Genomic DNA, 19,763 nt, shown 5'->3' with positions numbered 1-19,763 from the left:
GGCTATTGGTAAGTTACTTGTAAGCCTTCCCTGTTGAATATAATTGAAATCACTCTGGATTCACTGTCTATACCACTAAAATAACACCACACACTAGCCTTCTTCTCTCAGTTATTTATGAACATGTGTCATTTTGCAAGCTCCTTACCTAAGGGCAGGGAAAATAGGATCACAGATTTGAAACTGGGATAAATACCAGAAGATCCTCCAGTCCAACCCTCTTATTTTACAGATAGGGAAACTGAGGTCCAAAGAGGCCAAGTGAGTTGCCCAAGGACACACAAGAGATGGAATCAGCCTTAAGTTCAGGTCCCATGCCACCCAAGTCAGCAACTCTTTCCACTGTACCAGAGGGATTTAGTAACTGTTTGCTGCTTAGATTTATGGAAAAAGTGGGGATATTTCTCAGTGAAATGCAAATGCCTCTAAAAATCCATTTACTAAAATGTTTTAAAAATGAGAAACATCATGATCTGGTGATTATTTCATTTTGTACCACAATACAAACTGCTGTAATGGGGTTAGCCTTTGTCAGTAATCATACTGAACCATGATCAATACCAATGTCCCTGTGTATAGACTTTACTGTATATACAGCTTTCTAGTTGGATAAAGCCTAGGAGTATTAGTGCATATTGCTTTTTCCACACATGAATAGTAAAATGGTTAATAAGATAATAGTAAAGTAAGGAAGTAGGCACCAGGCCTGAAAGGTGAATGCATGATACTAGACATGTCAGCGTATGTCCAGCAAATGCAGTCAGTCTACAAAGACGACAGTGTTAAGTGTGTAATAAAGGTAAGCATCCTGAGACTCCATGGTTTAATTACAAACAGTAATGTCTCAAATCAAAGTGTTATCTAAGTCATGTAAAATCTATGACCCACTCCCCGTCCCTGCATATTAAATGGCTCTTCTAAAGTTCTTGATTTCTAGGTGGACATAGACAAGGGACAGACACATTGCAAAGATGCATATGGGGTTGTAATCTGTAACAGGTGAAAGAGTATCCACTGAAGTATAAGGACCTGCCAGAGTTATAGGCTTCACTGACACAGCCTTTAAGAACACAGGATCATTACCTCTGCATTATGATGAAGAAAGACTTTAGTAAGACTTTAGTGGAGAATATTTATAAGGTACTAAATATTACAAGATTCATTCAACATGCAAAATCAAAGCAAAGTCGGAAAACAGTTAAGTCGCATAGAAAAACAAAATAAATTTAAGGGATCATCACTTTAAAGTTTTCCTTGAAAGCTGCTTAAATTTAAAATCCACTTCCAGAAGTGGTTAATTCAACCATAAAATTCTCTTGGATATATCATTTATGTCCCTCTTATTTTTTATGTTTAGTTTTACTGAAAACATAGCTAAGAAATCATGTTACAGTGACCAATTTGTGACAATTAATTCTCATGGATGTGAAGATATATTTCCACTTAATTCTCACAATCTCTCTTTAGCTAAACTCCGTCTCCCTTTAAAAAGCCACCAAAACAGGGAAATGTGTCATTTTACTTAAACAAATAGGCATTCTTCTGTCTGGGCACAATTCCTGCAGCTGGTGTTTCCTGTGGTTTTCCAATAAACTCCTTGCATTTCCTGCTGCCGGTTGGCTTATTTTTAAGACTTATAAATCTCAATCTCCTATCAGCTTCCAGACAAGGCAAATGTCTGGGGTTTTTACCTGAAGTGCCTAAACTAAGTCAAGTTGCAACAATACCACCAAACAACTAACATCATTTTACCACTATATGTCAAAATATATTATTTCCCTTAAAAAATAAATTTCAAGTCTTAAAAATCAATCAGGCTAGTGCAAATGTGATAAAGTAGACAAAACATTATATTAATCCAATATTCATAAGGTAATTTATTGTCTGCTTTCCAAGAAATGGGAAACAATTCTGAAAACAGTCAGCACTCGTGTATATATGGTATACAAAATGATAGCATAGCACAATAAAGCCTTTGATATAATAATGTCTATATTTTTTTAAAAAAAGAATCCATCTAAATATCTAACCATATTATTTAATTACTAGTAGAGGGACTTAAAATAACTAAGCAGTATAATAATTTATTGTAAAGGATATGTCTTAAAATGAAATATTAATTTACTGCTGTTTTATTTGTCAAAATATTTTTAGATTTTAAAAATAAACATGAACCCACTCTCCTTAACTTATAAAGCACAGACTAAAATTTTACTATGTTAGTCAATAATGATCAGAATTTAGTGACAATGCTAATTTTTAAAGACAAAATAAGCAAATTACCTTTAAGAAAATAATGCAGGGAGTTATTTATACTCTGCAAAGGTCAGACAACCTGTTTTCTGTGCCTAGTTCTGGAATACCAAACTTAAAGAAGATAAGTAACTGAAGTCTGAATTAGAGGCTAATGAATGTTTCTTCTCAATCTCTAATGAAGATCTAACAATCTGGATTTACACATACAAGGGAAAGAACAAAGAGAGTTGTTCATAGGAGCACTTAATTTCACAGAATTATAGAATCTTAAGAGTTGAAAGGGACCTCAGAGGTTATCCAGCACAAACAAAGAACTCTCCTCTACCCTGAAAGATGGATATACTGGTAGGCAGGTCTTTCTACATGAGGAGGCAGCTCATTCTTCTTCAGGACAGCTCTAGTTGTTAAGCTTTCCAAAATCTGTTTCTCTTTAACTTCCAACCACCGTTTCCGATTTTGGTCTCTCAGAACAAATCAAGTGTGTCCTTCAATTTGACAATCCTCTAAATGTCTAAAGACAGCTACCACACCTCCCACTAAGTCTTTTATTCTTTTAGGGAAAATGTCCCTTGTTTCTTCAAGCAATATGCATGCATACATGTGGCACATGCATGCTCACACACAAAGTGTTTTATAACAATCCTGCGAGGTGAGTAGTATATTCTTCCCATTTATAGAGAACAAACTAAGTGACTTGTCCAGGAAAAATAAGGCATCATTAGAGTCACAGTTTAAAAACCCAGATTTCAGAAGTCTAAAATTCTAAAATGTATGTTTCTTCTATTACACATACACACTGCTTCCCAGATCCTGTTAGGCTAATTTTTGTTTTGCTAATCATCCTTGCTGTATTCATCTTAAACATGCTGCATTTTTAATGCCCCTCTTAAGACAGTCACAGATACAATTCTACACAGTTTGATTGGGGAGGAAATAGGCTCTGACATTTTGAAATATGCCTTTTAGTTCAATGGATCAATTTTATGGGTGTGAGGTCTTCCTTCAACAAAGAACACGCACTAAACCTATCCATGCTCTCCTGTAAAATCCTTCATGGGTGGCTAATCCATCTCTAGAATTTGACATTTTATGTATAACAGTGATGTAAAACAAGCTGTTTCCTGGTTATCCCTTGCTAATGCTCCATGGCTAGCTTACCCTCTCTGGTCAAACCTCTCTGATGACATCATTTACTCCTTAGTGCTAGTATGATTTTTGGTTAGTAATATATTGGACTTAGTCATGTTTACCATATATCTCTCTTGGTATCTGGGTGACTCTCATCTTCAGATTGGTATTCTATTACCAGTCATACAATATCACTAGGAAAATATTTTGGCTAAAAAAATGGCTCTTTATTTCAAAGGCAGAGGTGTAACAAGACTTTAATTTTCTTCATTCTGACACCTATTTCTAATTCCCATGGATCTTGTTTTAGCTGCTGTCATACAGCTGATTTAATATAGAATTTTCAGTCCACTGAGACTTCCAGATCCTTTCCACATGAACTAGAAATCTATCCACATTTCAGCTACAAGCTTGTATAAGTGATTTTTGAACCCAAGTGTTAAGATTTTCTATTTTTAGCTCTATGTTACCACCACTGATGAGAGAAAAACAAATTAATACTACCTCACATCTGTCACACTGGCTAAAATGACAAAAAATGAAAATGACAAACTGGGAAACTAATGTTGTGTTGGTAGAGTTGTGAACTAATCCAATCATTCTGGAAAACAATTTGGAACTATGCCCAAAGAACTATAAAACTGTGTATACCCTTTGACCCAGTAATACCACTACTAAGATCTGTATACCAAAGGAAAGGGAAAAAAACATATTTGTACAAAACTACTTATAATAGCTCTTTTTGTGGTGGCAAAGAATTGGAAATGGAGAGAATGCTCATCAATTGCAGAATGGCTGGACAAGTTATGGCATATGAATGTGATGGAATACTACTATATTATAAGAAATAACAAACAGAATGGTTTTTAGAAAAACTGGGTAGACATCTTTTTTTTTTTTGGCAGAGCAATTGGGGTTAAGTGACCTGTCCAAGGTCACACAGCTAGTACATGTGTCAAGTGTCTGAGGCCGGATTTGAACTCAGGTCCTCCTGACTCTAGGGCCAGTGCTCTACTCACTGCACTACCTAGCTGCCCCTGGGTAGACTTCTATGAACTGATGCAAAGTGAAATGAGCAGAACCAGGAGAACATTGTACACAGCAACAGCAATACTATAAGGATGATCAACTGTGAAAAGACTTAGTTACTCTGATCAAGGCAATGATTCAAGGTTAATTCCAAAGGACCCATGATGAAAAATGGTATCTCTCTCTAGAGAGAGAACTGATAAACTGCAAACTGAAGCATACTTAAAAACATTTTTTCTTGCTTTTTTTGGGTTGTGTGTTCTTTTGCAACAAGGCTATATGGAAATGTTTTGCATGATTTCATATGTATAATCAATATCATACTGCTTGCCTCCTCAATGGGTGGGGGAGGGGTAGATAGCAATTTGAAACTCAAAAATCAAAAAATTAATGTTAAGAGGTTTTTTTTTAAACATGTAATTGGGAAATAATCTATTTTTAAGAAAATAATCTGTTCTGAGTAGAATGAGAACCATGTGGCATAACATTCTTAAGAAGGGAAGGGGATAGAATTTGCTATAGTAGAACAGACACTGGATCTGCAGTCACAAGATCTTAATGTGAGTAGTAGTTCTGCAACTTACTGATCATGTCTTTTAACCAAGCTACCTAAAGTTTGAGTTTCTAAATCTGTAAAATAAAAGGGGTTAAATAGGTGACTTTTAAAAACCATCTTGCAGTTCTAATATTCTGTGATCCTATGGACAATATCCTATGGACATAAGAGTTAGAAATGATTCCCAGCTCAACTGATATCAAAGCATAAATTAAGGAATTCCTATATACAAATCCTTCTGCATTTCCCTTAACCAATGTTCATTTAGCCTTCACTTGAAGATTTCTGGTGATGAGGAACTCTCAATATATTGGTGGTAAATTTTCTTTGTAAAGCAAATCTGCTAACTACTTATAAATTCTACCAGTTAGTACTAGTTTTGTCCTCTGTGGCTAAGCAAAATAAATCTAGTAATCCCTTCTGAGGCTCCTTCAAATTACAAAGCTATCTTTCTATCCCCCCTCCTTCCTGCCCCCCAGCAAGTCCCTAGTTCTGTCAACCTGTGTATAGCAGAGTTTCTGGTAAACTTCTCACCTTTCTCTGGATATATTCCATTGCCTAGGTTCTTCCTAATAAATAAAGTTTAGAACAGAATAAAATACTACAGCCATGAGTAACCAAGGAAGAATATGGTGGGAAGCAAGACAGATTCTTGAAAAAAATAAGATGTCTTACATTTATATGATTTATCCCTTTCAAAGAACTTTAATAATATACATTATCTCACTTGAACTCTACAACCTTGTGAGCTAAGTATTATAATCTCTTTTTATAAAGAGGAAATAGACCCAAAGAGCTTATTTAAGGTTATACAAGAAATTAATGGCAGAGCTGGGACTAAAACAATTCTTTTGCATTTTTGTCTACTGCTGATTCTGTGAAGGTCTCACTACTTCTGCCATTTTTATGAGCACTGCACTCTCCAACTAGTTGTCTAGCTACCAAATAAGACTCCTACTTGCCATGAACAGAGGTAAAATTTAAATTCTAAGAATTAAATCTTTAAAGCTAGGAAAGTGATATAGTGGTGTAAACACTGGATTTAGCACAAAGATATAAATCTGAATGTTCTTAATCTTATGATCTTAGTACACTCACACTAAGGAAATGTAAAACAAAAATACTGTAGTGTTGTCAGAAAATATTCTCCCACTCACACCAAATTCAAAACGCTTAATAAAGGGAAAAATAGGAAAGAACTTATCCTAATTCATGCTTTAAAATCTTGCTTATAGCACTTGTAAAGGACTATTCTAAAATTTAAGATGACTTCTGAAGTTGTACTGATGGTGACACTGAAAAAGAAGAGTAGTAGTACTGTGACTGAATATATTCATTTTAAAAGGGACAAAATAATCTATATGCTAAGCTAAAGTTTGGAAGAATTTCTTTAAACTTTTAGTTTCAATGAAATGAAAAGATAACGAACATGGAGGAATGCCAACATTTCACTTAGTTTTGATGAAATAGGATTTAATTATAAACATTTATGTTCAGTTTACCAATAGCTAAAATGCAGCAGAAAATGTATCTAAATACAGAATGCCTGCCAAAAACATCTAATTCATCCCAGACTCTTAAACTTCCAGTCAGATTACACTAAAATTGCAACCTTGTCTAGAAATGTGTTATATTAAGCATTCTGAAAAGTGTTCATAAATTTTAAAATACGTATTTAAGATTTAATAGCTATCTTGATCAGCAACCACAAAAGATGGCTATTAACAAGCTACTTTTAAATCAACATCTATAGAAACCGTAAGTTCTGTGCAGTCAAAAAAGTTGCAAAACACCTTCACATTAGCTTAATTTATTTGAAGAAATTACTTCTTCAAGCTTAAAACAAAACTGTTACTGGGACTTTCAGGCAAGTTATGAGTACAGATGGGTTTGATTTAAGAAAACCCAATACATGAAAAATGGAAGGGAGCTGATTATCAATTCTCAGAGGATTTGTTTTTCTATGTATACTTATGTAACCCTGGCCTACAACCTGCAGGTTAGTAAGTAGGGAAAAACAATAAATAAAAGATAAAATTACGTAAATGTTTCCCCCTGAAAAGATAAGTTTGACAAATGGAAAGCTTGGAAGGTTTGGCACCTAATAAAATGGCTCAACATGCTGCATTTAATAGTTATCATTTCTGAAACAATTTGGCTTTCTCTATCTCATCCATGAAAAGTACTTTATTTCACCTATGGTACCACTAAGGGACTTAGACAATACAGTTTGGAAACTAGAGACTCTCGATTACATCAAATACTGTTAACAGTGATTGAGGCAATTTAAAAGAGAAACCTAAAGTCCTCTTTTGGGGAACAACATAACAAAAGATAAATGAGATGTCCCAACATAAAACTGAAGGTGAAGAAACAAAAAGTAAGAAACACAGACAAATGCTGAAACATGCATGCTTTGTGGGACAAGAAAAAAAGCTCTTGATGGATTCTCCATTATCTCAGAAACCAAAAAGGCAATTTAACATAATTAAGATCTTCAATGGTATTTTATCTTCATCTAGAAATGCTTTTGAATATTTTACTAGCACTGTTAGTATGAGTTTCATCTTCAGGACTCTGCACACAAAAGCTACTTAACAAATGTCTGCTGAAATCCAAATTTACTCCAAATTACCAAATTTAATTTGTATATAGGACAATTAAGGAATACAACAGAAAGACAATCTAAATATCACTTAAAATAGGCAAAACACAGTAAATTTAAAACTTAAAATACAAAAGGATTTGACAATTATACCTCTTTTAAGGGAAAAAAAGAGACTATTCACTATCAATGTATACTCAAGTATGTTTACGATAAACATTTAAAATATCACTTTTGTATTGTCATCTACAAATAAAAACTGTTCCAAGTATTAGTTTAGAACAGCCTTTACATATCAGACACGCACACCAGTATCTGCTGAACTATTAAGCTATATTAAATTTAATACTATTCACCACAATGATCTTTTCTGGCATATGTTATACACTTTAGAGGTAAATTGATTTAAATCTTATCCTACCAATATACAGGTTGTACATAAACTAATCAAAAATATTCTAAATATGCACTTTTCCAAAGATATGACTGTCATACATGTGTTCATAGACATATAGTGAAGAAATATGCTAATTCAGCTTATATGTCAAACTTCAAGTGGAAAATAATGCTTAATAAATTACCACTGGGCTTTAGAGTGATATAACACATAATCTACACTTGGAAGAGGGAGGAAGGGAAGAGAAATTCTTCCTTATGCCTTTCTACAAATTAATTTAAGTGGACTAATGTGAACTATGGGAAAAGGTTAATATAGTAGAAATTAAAAGATTTGGAAAGAAATATAATTTGGTCACTTTATAATGATAAGCTATGTGAAGAACATGAAAAGCATGTCCTGTCCCATCTAGACATCATATTTCCTATAGCACCTAGCAAAGTATTCTTCAATAATCTTTGTTTAAATGTCACATTTTGCACAGTATTTACTTGACTATTTTCCCTCTCCACAGGCTGAGGTAAAGAGCAACAATCCCAGACAAGCAACACTGACAACAGAATAACAGACTTAGAAGATCTGATTTTGAATCCTATTCCAACACTTATTGAGCTATCTGACAACAGAAAGTCACTTGAAACCCAATTTCTTGATTTTAACTTGTATATATAAGGATGAGATATTAATATTTCATACTCCTGTCGCTGAGAAAGAAGAAATTTAGCTTTTTAAATGTTTGAGGAATGAAATAAAACAAGCCTAGGATTATTTTTATTTGGGTCCAGACTTTGGTCTTCTGTGTAAGGAAATACAGCGCAAAGAACTCCCTAGATCAATGCAATTAGCACCAATCCTGTGACTTACTCTTGAGAATGTTGCCTGGAACAATCTGAGGTTAAGTGATTTGTCCAGAAGCATATCATTATGAGTTGAGACTTAAGCCCAAATCTTCTCCACTGTGTGATGCCAGCACCCTTCACTATTTCTCACTGCTAGGGCCCTAAAAAGTCCCAATTACCTTAATTTTAGGTATATCTTTACTACTTTCAAATGGTTATCAATGCCCTCCAATTTTGATAGTGTATATCTTTATATTTTCTCCTTGAAAAAGAGATACAATCTAGTCCTTATGTCACAAACTTTACCTAAAGTGCATTAGTGTATCAAAGCATATGGGACAACTAGAAAACTAAATAGTTCTATTATCAAGAAAATTAAACAGTTCTTTTCTAAAACTACTTAATTTTATTTCATAGCACAAAGATGAATTTTAACCTCTAAGAGATCACTACATTTCCAAATTATTGGGGACCTCCAAAAAGAGGTTTTGTTACAATTAAGAAGTCACAGGGAAGTCTTAATAATATTTCCTATTACATTTTTAAACCAGACTTAAAATTAAAAAAAAAAAAAAAAAAAGAAAATGAGGGCAGTCATGGAATTAGTACCCTGACAGCCTCCTCACAAAAACTGCATTCTGGAACCCCATTACCATTCTCATGGGAAATAATACATGCTGTCTCTACAACATAAGTTTGTCCAAACAACAGCTCAACACCATAATCACTTCACTTCATCTTTCTTCCTCATATACCTTGCCACTAGGGGGCCATAATTCCATGAACATAATTTGGGAAGGATACAGGCTTCAATCTTCAAACATCTGCCACTAATGCAGATAATGAGGGCAGCGACCTTTGAGATAGTATAGTCCAACTCCCTCATTTTACCCAGAGAAATGTAAGGGTTTGCTCAAAGACACACAATAAAAGGCAGTCAAAAACAGCCAGAATTCAAAGCCAAGTCTTCTAGATTCTAATTCAGTGCTCTTACTACTTGCCCACAAAGGAAGAACTTTCTAAGAACAGTTTAGTTGTTTCTGACTCTTCTTGATCCCATCTGGGGTTTTCTTGGCAAAGACGCTGGAGTGCTTTGCCATTTCTTTCTCCAGCACATTTTACATATGAGGAAACTGAGACAAACAAGGTTGAGTGACTTGCCCAGAGTCACGTAACTAATAAGTGAGGTTGGATTTGAACTCAGGAAGATGAATCATGACTCCAGGCCTGGAAACTCAATGCATTGTGCCACCTAGCTGCCATCCTAACAATTAGAACTACACAAAGATGAAATAGTTTAACTCAGGCAGAGGCTGAATGATCACTTGACAAGGATATAGTGAAAAGGATTCATATTTCATACAGGCTTGGGCTTCTCTTCCAGCTCAGGTTCTATGATTCTTTTTTTAAAAGGTTCAAATTAAGATATGCCACTACTAAGTTAAAATTGATTAACAGTACAAACATATATACACATATTTTAAAATTGGGGGAAATATCACCTTGCATTTGTTAGCGTGGTTTCAAGTTTTTAAAATTGTTTCATATATATTATTCCCATTTGAGCCTCACAACCATCCTGTGAGGTGTTAAAAAGCAAGGTAGACCTTATTACCTCTATTTTACAGAAGAAGAAACTAAGCACTAGGGAGATGAAGTCACTTGATTAAAATTATACTGCAAATTGAGGAGGTAAGAACAGTACCTAGGTTTTCTGATTATAGGTATCTTAACACAGAACAGAGGACAAAAGCATGGTGGATATAACTACAGTTTCCTCAACACTGGTAAGGACAGAGGAGATGAAGTTCCAATCCAAGGAGAAGAGCCAAACGACAGGAGGCTAGCCAGGAATGGAGAAAATTCCACCGGGGAGAAGCCAAAAATTTAAGCTCTTCCTTAAGGCCTTCATTATAGGTCTTAGAAACAAAAAACCATAGCAAGGAAAATTTAGTAGTTTGTTATTCACCAGAGTTCTAGAAATGATACACCTATTGTTTCCTTCCACAGCCAAAAAAAATCACATTAGGTACACATAGTCATCTGCCAAGAGAAGCAGACTAGCCACCATTTAATTCAGTGGGCTACAGAATGAGTGAAACTAAGGACTTGAGTTTAATCCCTACATGAGCCAGAAAAACTTAGGTCCAATTGCCAGAGACTATGTCCCTAGCTTTAGACAATCACCTTAATTAATGTGTGCTGCCAGTCACATGGGGAACTGGTTAAGCAAATACGAAAGGTCTATACGGAAGAAAGTCATACTTATGGAAATAATAAAAAATATGCCAGACTGACAGCAAATATTAAAGTCAAAACTAAAAAAATAAAAATGCAGTTGAGTATGGCAGCATTTGACTGCACAGGCACAGGAATTGGACTTTGTGGCTCAGAGAGAAGTAGTTAGTATTCAAATACTAATGAAATACCAATTATTTACCAAATATTCAAACATAGTTTAAAATGTTACACTATATTGTCAGTAAATCATCAATTCTTTCAGCAAAAATACATAATTATTTAAACTTAAGAGAAACATAATTAGTGTATACAAACTTTCTACCTTTTTTGTCAAAAAGATAAATTCAGAAATGTCAATTATATGAATCATATGTGAAAAATACAATAAGCACTAATAACTGGAATGTCAGAAGAATGTGATCTTGTTAAATGAAATTCTGGTTAACTGGAACTGAAAGAGCTGAACAAAAATCTTGTATTATTCTTATTAGTAAACATCTAACATGTATTACCCCACGCTTTATTTCAAAAATATAAAACAAATTAACCACATAAGCTTTCTTAATAATAGAGGGCCTTGAAGTACACTTAGGGCAATCATTCTGAGCATAAATAATCATGTATAACTCAAGCAGAATCTACAGGAGATTGGGTCGAACTCATGTTTTCCAAGAAACATGTCAGAACTGTGCCACTTTCCCTCTTTCTCCTTGAGGGTGGGAGGGTGGGGAAGAGACAGCAGATACATCTCTAGACAATGGAATTATATTTCTCAGGTTTTATTATAAATAGAAAATCCTCCTTTCTTCCAAATTTCTCTATTTCTACTGAAGGAATTACTATCCTTCCAGTGTCTCAGGTTCACAACCTCAGCATTATCCTCTTACTCTTCACTTTCCCACCTACCACATATCCAATCAGTTGCCAAGTCTTGCCATTCTAATCTTCACACCATCTCTCACATCTGATCTTTCTCTACTCATAGAGCTACAAACCTTTGTTCCAGAACACATCTCTTCTTATTTATTGCAAGTCTCCAAATTGGTCTCCCTGCTTCAAGTCTCTTCCCATCCCAGTACATCCTATACATAATTTTCCTTACATCCAGAAATGATCACATGAATCCCTGTTCAATCAAACCCAATGGCTTTCTATTGTTCCTACGATAAAAATATAAACTTATTTATTTTTTAAAGCCCTAAACAATCTACTCCCAATCTTTCTAGTACCTCCCCCACGTATATACATGCATATCTCTATAGGACATAAACATTCTGATACATGTACATGTATATAAACACACAGACATATACACACATATTTCATTTAGTCACTTTATATTTATGTTATATATAATTCATATGTACTTGTGTCCTTTAGTAGCATATAGGTTCACTGCAAGTAGGGATCACTTCACTCTTTGTACCTGTATCTAGTGCAGTGCTGGTCACACAGTAGGAGCTTAACAAATATTCTTTGGTTGACTGATGTTTCAATGAATGTTTAGATGAAAGAATATAAGCCAAGGTTTGCCTACCTTATGCTGATACACTGATGAATGCGACAGAAAGTCTCAAATATGAATAGTCGAGCATTTTCAATGAAATCCTCAAGGCAAGCCACCAGGAAAAAGTCATTCACAAGAACCTTTCAGTTCAAAAATATAAAAAGAAAATGAGTACACTGACAGCCCTTCATATTTAGGCATTATACTTTCATATTTACTTAAAATAATGCACACCTACCTTTCTTCAGATTCTACTCACTATTCTTCAGTCTGCTCTTTCTCAGCTTCATAAAAATTCACATTCTCTAAAGCTATATGGTTCCTAAGTCTGTTCAAACCTCCAACTGTATACACTAGCAGTTTCCCTTCGGAGGGGGGTCTGTGAGGTCAAAACTATTTTCATAATAAATAACCCTGTAATTTTTAATACAGTAAAAATCGACAGAATACAAATAGAATACAAAAATAAAAGTTATTGGGGTCCTCGATAAGTTTTTAAAGTGTAACAGGGTCCTGAGACCAAAAAACGTGAGAATCACTGGTATAAACATATCATACCTCAGTAGTACTGCTAGAAAAATGGAAAGGGAGGAGGGGAGAGTAAAGAACTCAACACAAGGCTTTGTAATGGTATGATAAAGTCTACTCAGATCATTATGTTCTGCAGAAAAATTAGACCTTGTTCTAAAACCAGCTAGGATCACCAAAATCATGTATTAATATTTAACCATATACCCACAATACACAAATTAAACTTTTTATGAATTTAAAAAATTGCTTACAACATACCATTCATATCAATATAGTATATTATTAGTAGACAGGGAAAAACCAAACCGTATGGACCCACTGGACTTAAGCTTGAATTTTGACTATGCATTAATCTATAGAGATCATCTCATTTTTAGGAATCATAATCTAGTAACTCCAGTTCATTCTTGCTTCAGTACCACCTCAAGCCCTAAGTATTCTGCATATTTCCAAATCTGGGGCCTAAAAGGCTAACTAATTAGTCCAATATCTAATTTCACAGGTGAGGAAACTGAGGTATAAGGATACTAAGTGACTTCCCAAGGACAAAGGTAGTGCCCACTAGTTGAGTGTCATACTCAACTCTATTGTCACTCACTTCCCAAAGCCACCTTGTTCCTCACTGTAGTACTCTTCCCATTATACCATGTTGCTTTCATTGTCTTTGTCAGTTTTCTTTAAAAAGTGGCAACTTTTGAAATCTTGATCAAAATGTATCTATGATCATAATTTAAAAAATATACAACCCTTGGGGCAGCTAGGTGGCGCAGTGAGTAGAGCACTGGCCCTGGAGTCAGGAGGACCTGAGTTCAAATCTGGCCTCAGATACTTGACACATGTACTAGCTGTGTGACCTTGGGCAAGTCACTTAACCCCAATTGCCCTGCCAAAAAAAAAAAATATACAACCCCACTGAAAATATTCAATATGGACTAATTGGTTACTACATGTTAAAGTTTAGACTTACTGATTCACATTCTCTTAACTTCTTCTGGGCACCATCAAAGTCAAAGTTAACATACAAGCATTCAACAAACTCTGTTATTGGATCTTTGTATGTGTAGGACTCCTGTAAAAGTCAAAGAAATATCAGATCGATTTAAAAACATCTCAACATAATACTTAACATCCCTTGTTTTCTCCCCTTCCCATTACTCATTCTGGTCAAATTTATTAAGGCCTTCATTACTGCCTACAAATATACCTGAATCTCCCTCATTCCTAAAATAAACCTTGATTTTCCCATTCTCAAATCATTATCTTTGATCTTTCTTTTTTACATCCAACTCATAGAGAAAGCTGTCTATATTCTCTTCTTTCACTCTAGTCTTCTATTCACTAATTTACTCCCTTATAACCTGACTTCTATCCTCAGGATTCAACAGAAACTGCTATTTCCAATATCACCAATTATTCCCTTTACGTCAACATCCAATAGCCTTAGCTTGGCCCTCAATCTTTTTTGATTTCTCAGCTGTGTCTCACACTATTTACCATCTCCTCCCGGATAAGCTCTCCTCTATGGGTCTCAAGATATTGATCTGTTGTGGCTTTCATCCTAGCTGTAAGACTGATCTCAGGGTGCTTTGCAAAATCATCATCTATTGTAACCCTCCTTACCCCATAGTCATCTCATTAAACACCTCTACAGGACATACCTCAGGGTCTATACTGGACCCTCTCTTCTTCTCTCTCGATTACGTCATCAGCTCCCAAGGACTCAAATTAAACTATCCTTTACAGCCAGATGACTTCCAAATCTACATATACAGCTAGCCCTCATCTTTATTCTAAGTTTCAGTCATACATTGCAAACAGCCTACTGAAGCAGATGTTTCACAGATATTTCAAATTCACTCATGTCCAAAGAGAATTCACTGCCTTACCTGAAACTTATTCCTATTGCTACCCCTCTTCCTGTGGAGAGCACCACTATTCTTTCAGTTTCTCAAGTCTGCAATGTAGGTGTCATACTCAACTCTATTATCACTCACTTCCCAAAGCCACCTTGTCAGTGTTATCCTCTTAATGTACAACTCACAGCCACCCTAGGCTAGCCCTTATCACCTCTCAAATATTATTATTATGAGTTTTTAACTGGTTTTCCTGAATCTTGTCTCTCCAATCCATTCTCCACAAGAGTCGTCAAATTGTTATTCCTAAAGAATAGGTCTGATTGCGTATCACTCCTCTTCATAATCTGGCTCCAAATAATCTTTGTAGGTTGACTAAACACTAATTCCTCTTACTGTTTCAGACAAACTGGCTTTTGTGCTGTTCCCTGTTCATGAAATTCTATCTCTCATCTCCACTCCTTTTCCCAGGCTTTTTAAAGTTTATATAAAGTGCTATTTCCTTCAAGAACCCTTTCTTGACTCTTACTGTTTGTACCCTGCTATTATTTCAAATACATTTTGTATTTATTTACCTGTGAACATGATGAAATGACCCCAGTAAAATATAAGCTTCTTCAAGACAGCTACTGTCTCACTTTAAAATAAAGTAGCACAGTTCCTGGCATGTAGCAGGAATTCAAATGATCGCTGGTTGATTTTCAACTGTTTTGTGGACAGTCCTATATCTATTGTCCCAGACCCTTTACAAAAATTATAGAAGCATTAAAAAAACCCCACTTCTCAAGAGATCTGTTCTTACCTGCTGAATAACTTTGACTAGGTCTTTTAAAACCTGTCTTCGTTTTCGAACATCTTTGTTTGTTATGACTGCAGTAGTCAAATAGCGGAGGATATGTGGACACATAGTTTGAATTGCATTAAGATACCTAAAAAGGAAATTTAGAATTCAATAATGAATGCAATCCTCTAGTATAAAATAATTCCATATAAATTAAACTAATGAAGACTTTATTAAACATAATATTGTAGAGATAGCAAGTTTTCACTGACCTAGGATTCCAAATTGCACTATGTATGAATAACTAATATAATTTTATTTGGAGAAAGGTAATTTGAAAATAACTATTTAAAATAGAACAAACATAAGTTTCAGGGAGGTAGGGGTATAAAGCAATGCCAACTGTACAAAGTCAAGGCAGTTCAATATTCAGCTCAATTCAAAGTAAAGTTTTAGGATTCGGGTGTCTTACAATGTGAGTGACTGAAACTTTACCACATAGACTATTGAGATCCCTTCCAATACTCAAATTCTGTTTATCTTCTGGCCTTTGTCTCAGGAAGGGAAGTGGTGAACGAACCCTAAACCTGGGTGGTATTATGACTCTTGAAGGTATTGTGAAGTCTACAGCTAGTTTTAGAAGGGGACTTGATAGCTACATGTATAGGACTCAGAGATTCTTACTTATTGCTATTTGTAACTGGATTTGTCACAAAATCTTATAGTACATCTATGACTCAGATGCATATATGGGACAATTTGTCCATATGCAGAACCTCAAAGTAACATTTTGTTCTGCAAAATCAATTGTTTCCTAAGTAATAAGTGTATCAGGCTGTCAAGATAACTGTATCTTTTTAGATGCCATTACCACTTCTTCATCTTGTACATCAGGTAGAGAGGTAAAATACAAATGATGGTTTTACTACATCGCCAAAGAGACTCAGTTGGCACATTTGTTTCATTTTGTACCCATTTACTGTCTTGCTATTTTCACTTATAAAATGCTCAAGATAATCTGGCTGAATCTCAAACCATGTTTTTAACAAGCTTATTTTCCTCAATTCCTTGTCTTTCTTGTGAGGTGATACTGTTCAAAATCTTCTGTCACCTGGCTTTCCAATGTTTTGCAAATAAAATGAGCTTATACTCAAGACACTATCATCTACTGTTACCACATCACTCTGCATGGCAGGGAGAATTAACTTTTTGTTGGCAAAATCAATTAGAATGCTCTGCTTTATTCTACTCCCAAGTACTGACTGTGTTCAATGGGTAAACTTTTCTCATAAATAAGTGATACTTAAACATCATCCTTTTAATCTATTTCTGTATTTCAGAGCTGACAACTTAAAACTGATCAGACTAGAGCCACTGTGGTCACACATAGTGCCTTCCTCTCACCATCATCTTCTTTCTCATTTGGTATTTACTGTGAACTTTGATTTCTCCAGTTTATGATCCAGCTATACAAAGATGGCTAATGCTAAAATAGGTCCCACATTGTTATCTAGTCACGATAAAGCCAATTTCATTTTCGAGAATCCATTCAGTGCTCACTATATTAGGGCTTTTTGATTATCTTCTTAAAGAAAAAGCTAATCAGTGTGAGGTTTCTGTATAGTCCCACAAGGCTCTCATTGCCTTAAACCCTAACTACTGCCATTGCCTGTTGGTTGGTCTGCTTGCCACAAGTCTCTCCTCACTCGAGTTCATCCTCCATTCAAAATGTCAAAGTGATCATTCTAAAAGCCCAGGACTGATCATGCCCTACTCCCCGGGCTCCACTCAAAAGACTCCAGTGGTTACAGAAACAAATACAGAATGCTGTTTTGCATTCAAAGCCCTTCATAAGTCTGCCCTTCTACCCCTTCCCAGTTTTCTTATACCATACACACGCCACCCACCCCATCCCTCATGCTATGATCCACTGACAATGGCCTCCTTGCTGCTCTTCAAACAAGACACGCCATAGCTCCCAACTTTGGGTAATTCTATTGCTTTTCTTTCATGCATGGAATGCACTTAAACTACAATTATCTTTTAGGTGAGTGGTTGAAGATGTATTTCATTAAATCAGTCACTCAGTGAATGAAGGGAACCTCAGAGGATATCTAGGCCAACAAATACATAAATAATTATCCCCCTCAAGAATCCTGGACAAATGATCACCTAGTCTTCATCAGATCTCCCTCATGACAGGGAACTCACTATTGAGGAGGCACATTCAAATTTTTGAGAATTCTAATTTTTAGGAAGTTTCTCTTTATACTCAGCTAAAACTTGCCTCTTTGTAACTTATAACCATTGTTCTAAGTTCAGCTATCCATGGTGATATAAAACAAGTCTAATCCTTCTTCCACATGGCAAGCATTCAAATACTTGTATTTATTGTCATGTGCATCCCCCCCCCAAGTCCTTCCTCTTTAGGCTAAATATTTGTAGTTTACTGAAATGATCCTTAGATACCAGGAGTTCAAGTTCCCACACTATCCTGGTTACCTTTCTCTGGACACACTCTAGCAGAGTCTAGCTTATGTCTTTACAGAAATATGGCATACAAAACTTACAACACTCAAAATGTGGTTTGACTGAGGTACAGTACATTTATTGGCTGTCCTCTGCTCAAGACACTATGTTTTTTTAATTAATGTAGACAAAAGAGTCATTAGCATTTTTCTATGTCACATCATGCTACTTCTCAAAGTCCTCAGATCTTTTCCAAATAAAATGTTATTTAGCCACAACTAAGTATCCTGTATTTGTACAGTTGGCTTTTTGAACTCAAGTAAAGATGTTTACATTTACCACTATGAAATCTCATCCTGTTTGATTTGAACTATTACCCTAACCTGTCAAGACCTTAAAAAAAAAAAGGATAGTGAATCTGTCATCCTAAATATCACATATCAGTTTTATTATCCACAATTTTCACAAGAATACCATTTAAATTACTGATTAAAATGTTAAATAGGATGCGATGGAGAACAGAACTTGTGGGCACTAGTTGAACTATGGAACAGGAAACAGCAAATAAAAGAAGAGAGAATTTCAGCCTCTAAGCTAGGCTTTCTAAAATGGCTGTCTGAGATGATACTAGGAGGCAGAAGAACAAATAAGCCATGTAAAACCTCTTCATAGCCAAACCATGGGGTACTAAGAAGTCTAATTACGTAGGAAACTTTCTCTATCTTAAATAGTTTGAGGTTTGGTGATGCTGTGCCTTCATTTTGTCGTGAGATTGTACATCTTCTGTTCTTCCAAGTAAATTGAATTATTTTGTCTATTTCTAAGAAATATCACCTTGATTATTTGATTGGCCTAACAAAGGTCTGACCATGTTATTTCCCTACTCGGTAAACTCCAAGGTTTCATTATTACTTCTAGGATCAAATATAAACTGCTTAGTACTTGTCATTTTACGTATCACCTCAAGGATATGTGAAAATTATCTTTCTCTTGTCTTACATTAAAAAACTACTATTCTAAATTTTAAAAATTATCAATTTAAAATATTGGGCTATATTAAATTATATTGTTGTTTTATTAGAAATTAAAAATAGAACAGATGTTCAAGTACTTAGCACTTGAAGCCTTTGACAACTTGGCTCCAACATTCCTTTCCATTACATCCCTTTACGCCCCTTTTGGATCCACCAGAAAAACCATACCTGGGAGGAGCTAAACTACTTGCCTCAGAACTCATCAGGGACCCTCCAACCTCCTCTTTGTCTAGCTATCTCCCTCTCTGCTGCTTGCTATTGTGCCAGCTTTCAAAATGGACCTCCAAAACTATTTCTTGGAGAAGCTAAGCCATTCAACTCTCCATTCTCTGGAACCATGTAGCCTCTTCTTCATTCAGTCACTTTATGCCTCCTCATATATTGTCTTCCTCATCTGAATATAAGCACCGTGAGGGCAGACTTTCAATTTTGTGTCCCTGTCCCCAGCACTAAGCACAGTGCTTGCCACAGAGCAAGCACTTAATAAATTCTTTTCCTCAATCATTCATGCATTCATTAATAGGGCACCCACTATAT

General features: G+C 35.3%; 1 protein-coding gene across 1 annotated transcript in view; it reads right to left on the bottom strand.

Annotated features, from left to right (window-relative positions):
* EIF3E (eukaryotic translation initiation factor 3 subunit E) overlaps positions 1 to 19,763 on the bottom strand; it is a 53,185-nt gene that overhangs the window by 1,398 nt on the left and 32,024 nt on the right. Inside the window, exons 8-10 of the mRNA XM_036741279.1 lie at positions 15,745 to 15,871; positions 14,057 to 14,158; positions 12,589 to 12,698 (exon numbers count right to left, since the gene is read on the bottom strand). Of these exons, the coding sequence (XP_036597174.1) occupies positions 12,589 to 12,698; positions 14,057 to 14,158; positions 15,745 to 15,871 (339 nt within the window). The remainder of the gene's footprint in view (positions 1 to 12,588; positions 12,699 to 14,056; positions 14,159 to 15,744; positions 15,872 to 19,763) is intronic.

This window comes from Trichosurus vulpecula, chromosome 1 (assembly GCF_011100635.1).
Source record: "Trichosurus vulpecula isolate mTriVul1 chromosome 1, mTriVul1.pri, whole genome shotgun sequence".
NCBI lineage: Eukaryota > Metazoa > Chordata > Mammalia > Diprotodontia > Phalangeridae > Trichosurus > Trichosurus vulpecula.
Note: the sequence above shows the minus strand (reverse complement) of the source record. Positions and strands in the feature narration are given on the sequence as shown.